Source organism: Eucalyptus grandis, chromosome 9 (genome assembly GCF_016545825.1).
Source record: "Eucalyptus grandis isolate ANBG69807.140 chromosome 9, ASM1654582v1, whole genome shotgun sequence".
In the NCBI taxonomy this organism is placed as follows: Eukaryota; Viridiplantae; Streptophyta; class Magnoliopsida; order Myrtales; family Myrtaceae; genus Eucalyptus; species Eucalyptus grandis.
In genome coordinates this window covers 9,237,302-9,241,164 of record NC_052620.1, presented here as the reverse complement: position 1 = coordinate 9,241,164, position 3,863 = coordinate 9,237,302, and the positions used below count along the sequence as shown (strand labels likewise).

Here is a 3,863-nt window from a genome sequence, read left to right as displayed (position 1 = left end):
TGAGAAAAGGATTAGTATAGATTATGCTTAGCTAATTGATGTCATAGGTCTGTTAGTCATATCATGGCATTTGTAAACTGATGAATTGAAAAAAGTTCGTGATCAAAATATTAAAGTTTGAGATAAGTTTGTAATTTCCAATACAAGGTTTATATGATATGAGGGTTGTATCCCTAAAGCACTATATTGTATTTTTGTATTTAGTTATGATCAAACTTGGGAGAAAAACAAGAAACAACTAAAGAAGATAAGAGTAACTAGAAAATTTTACAACCACTTTCATTCACCATCGCTAAAGCTCAGTTATCAGGACATTTCAATTTACAGATCCATCTGTCGTCAAAAAGACACTAAAAACAAGAAGAAAAACTTAGTAACATTGTATGTCTAGCTGATAACACTACTGATATCATTCTCTAAAATGATGCCAAGCATAATGGTGGCAGTAAACCACTCCTAAGTGTAATCAGAACTCCTGAAGATTGACACTTCAAGCACGGTGGGACTTGGCTTAGTTAGTTCCAACACGCAAACGTCCCCTTCACACAGAGAAGTTGCTCTTGCAAACGCAAACCAACCTTGAGATAACTTTCCAAGGTCCCCTCGATACTTGATTAACTTCACTGGCCACGAATCCTTCTTGTGCTTAAGTGTCACGACCTGCATACTTCCCTTGATATGAGTCCGCATAAATTTGGATGATACACTCTGCGTAAATGTTTTATAAACCGATATTTGATATTAGCCTTCTCAAAGTAATTTGTTTCCATGATCATGTCAAGGCATAAACACTCTAAGTAGGAGGATGGGGAAAAATAATAACCCAAAACATGTACACTCCAAGGTTTTCATGAACTAAGGAAACTATGCCGTCTTAGAGTTATAAAGAGGTCAATGATGAAACTAGGTCACCAAGAATCTCACCGGATGGGAATCTTTAAGATAACTAGGGTACACCACGAGTATGAACATGGGATGCTTTGATTTGAAATCTCGTGCCATTTCAAGAGCAGTAGGACATGGCACATTACTTGTACGAGCAACCGGTGTAGCAGGGCTTGCTCTGCTTGCAGAATTTCTGATCATGCCTGTACATAATTAATAAAAAGAAAAATATTTCATCTTAAAATCCAAAATTAGATGATACATCAGAAAGGATATGAGCCAATGAACTGACTCAAACGTTATTGGGAAATTGGTGTTTGTAGGAATAATCATCATTTTCACTACCCATACCGGAGTTCACCTTACGAGAAGCCAAAGCCAATGCTGACTTTGATTTTTTCCTAAATTTTGGGCTAGGCCGACAATCCTCCGAGATTTTGGCTGAGATATTATCAGTTTCTTCCTTCTTGAGCAGAATAAATTCACATTTCGGTTCTGATTTGTCCATGATCACAGGATCCGTAGGATATTCAATCTCTGAAGCGCTTGTGTCAATGATCACAACATGAAAGATGGAGCTTGGTTCATATCTGAAAACTAGTAATTGGCCAAAACCAATGGAGTAATAGTCTGTGAACTTCTGCCAGCCTTGGCCAAGGCGAGCCATGCCATCACTCCACTCCATCTCCACTGGCCAAAGTATTGTACTGCTTGGAACCTTGAGAAACACTGAGCCAGGGATGTCACTACCATGTCTCTGCAGAAACCTCTTTGGTATCTCCTATTGAGAAAAAAGAAAGAAAAGCAGATTCAATATATAATTAAATCATTTTTTTCACTTAAATTTAAGATCTTAAGGTTCTTGTCCAAAGCGTGGAGACTCCATAGCATAGCGAAAGCACGTGCACATACTTCAACAATAAGGAATTGCGATCAAGTGAGTCCATAGTATAGTGAACCACAAATTAGTCAACATTCTCACCAGAAATTTTGGGATTCAGGTAGTGAACAAGTAAGTTTTAAAACTTCTTTCGGGCTCCCGCAAAAATATCTACAACTCCATTAGCAACTTTTCGTATCAGACATACAAATACAATTACCGGTTCAGTAATTCTCAGCGTAACTCAAGGGAATTAGATTGTGATAAGAAGTACCTACATCACCCAATTAGAGTAACTCGGATTGCCTGCATCCGGGGAATAAGTCGCGCAAAAGGCTTGCATACCAGTATTATTCTAGGAAAGGAATTAGAAAGAAATACTGAGATACCTCCACATTCCAGTCCTATATTTTTGCTCAAATTCACAACCACATAGAAGAAGCTTCACTATATGATTTGCATATAAGCAAGGAATAGCATGAATTCTATTCTCCTTCAGAAGAAAATTCTTCTCAATTGAACACTGGTTCTGGTAAATTAATGTCATTTCCTGAGCAATATTCAAGATAATTAGGAAAAAGGAAAACAAATCCAGGAACACATTCTAATGGGTCAAAGTCATGCGGGCTTCGATCCAAGGACTAGTTCAGAGACTAGACACTGAAGAACAGAACAATTTTCCTGCAAGTGAAACACCTTGCATTTCGACCCAAAGAAAAACACCTTGTGTGAATATATTTTGCTCGCTTGGTCACATACAACTGTCAACTCAGTCACACAATTAGCCAGAAAGTAGTACCTTTCCCAGTCAAGAAATAAATCGAACAACTAGCGGGCAAAGAAGAATAAAACGAAAATCAAGAATCAGTAGGGGAGAGAGAGAGGGCATGCTGACAAGCTTCCCGGAGGAGAGTATGATCTTGAAAAATGAGGAGACTTGGGCGGTTCAAAACCCTTCGGACGACGCGAAGCCATCGTCTTGAAAGAACCTCCTTTCAAGGTCCTGTATTCGCCTTTGTCTCACCTGCGTCAGGAGTCCTGTCCTCCCCTCTATTATTAGCTCTTTAATCGGTCAGAGCAACCAAACTGCTGCTTTAAAGCAGTTTGTACACCGCATTAAAACAGTTCGTACAGGGCTATGCAATTGGATCGGATCTACTCGAGACCTATATCAAATTGCTCGAAAATCAATCCTATTCCCGAGTGGTCCGATTCCCGATTATGAGTAAAGAAGCATCTGGATACCGAATTGAATTTGAAATCAATTACATAAAGCTTATAAAGCCTAATTTCTCTTGGCTTTTTTTTTTTCTTTTTTTTTCTATTTATCTTTTCTCCATTTCTCTCCAACCTCACTCATACTTCACTTCTCTCCTCTCTTTCGCTTGCAACTCACCCTCAACGTTGGTCGCTCGCCATCACTCATTCGAGCCTCATAACCCTCATTCGTTTAGATTCACCTTCGCTCGCTTGCCCCGTTCATCTTTTACTTGGAAATTTTTTTGTTGTCCATATTATTTCGCTGTAAAATATGGAACCAACAAAAGGTATAAAAGAAAATTAGCTGGCAAACCAGAATAGGTTTTAGGATTGGTTTCAAGACAAACAGAATAATTTTCAGGTTCTAAAATTTGGATTCCAAAGATTGGAAAGCGGTTTTAAGAAGGTAGTTTCTAGTTTCCTTGTAAAAATCACTCACCCTTTAGCCAATCACCTCAAATTTGTACTAGAGAGTCATGTTCATTCATTCAAACAGTGAATGTTTGCATTGGGCTCTCGGTGAGAGGAAGAATAGTCTACAAATGAGAGACGGGTGGAAGCCATTCCTAGGTTTAGTTTTGCTCGAGTAAGTGGGCCTTGAGAAAATTTTCGATGCCCCAAAGGGATGGCGATGTTGCTTCCATCTCGTGCTTATAATGCTGAATTCGAATACATCCCCAAACGTTCCTTCGGACTCGTGGCAGGAGTGAAGATCCTCTCTGAGATTGTGGAGACTTGCCATTGATACAAGGATAGTGCATGTTGATCTCAAGAGTCCTATTAAAAATAGAGAGGAAATAAATTCCCATTGAAGATTCATCCTAGTCGTCCGTTGAGA

At 39.0% G+C, this 3,863-nt stretch overlaps 1 protein-coding gene across 1 annotated transcript; it reads right to left on the bottom strand.

Annotated features, from left to right (window-relative positions):
- Positions 1 to 254: 254 nt before the first annotated feature.
- Positions 255 to 2,695, bottom strand: LOC120288152 (B3 domain-containing transcription factor VRN1-like). Its single transcript, XM_039301610.1, has 4 exons — positions 2,661 to 2,695; positions 1,237 to 1,666; positions 925 to 1,088; positions 255 to 708 (listed from the first exon to the last, which is right to left on the bottom strand). The coding sequence occupies exons 2-4, from the start codon at positions 1,568 to 1,570 to the stop codon at positions 457 to 459; spliced, it is 750 nt and encodes a 249-aa protein (XP_039157544.1). The 5' UTR covers positions 1,571 to 1,666; positions 2,661 to 2,695; the 3' UTR covers positions 255 to 456.
- Positions 2,696 to 3,863: the final 1,168 nt, after the last annotated feature.

Bases quoted from the DNA above. Each gene is read 5' to 3' on its own strand.
- LOC120288152 (XM_039301610.1), bottom strand. From the start codon at position 1,570: ATGGAGTGGAGTGATGGCATGGCTCGCCTTGGCCAAGGCTGGCAGAAG. The intron at 1,089-1,236 runs GTATGGGTAGTG...AATTATGTACAG, and splicing joins TTCTCGTAAGGTGAACTCCG to GCATGATCAGAAATTCTGCA. The intron at 709-924 runs GTGAGATTCTTG...ACATTTACGCAG, and splicing joins ATCTTAAAGATTCCCATCCG to AGTGTATCATCCAAATTTAT.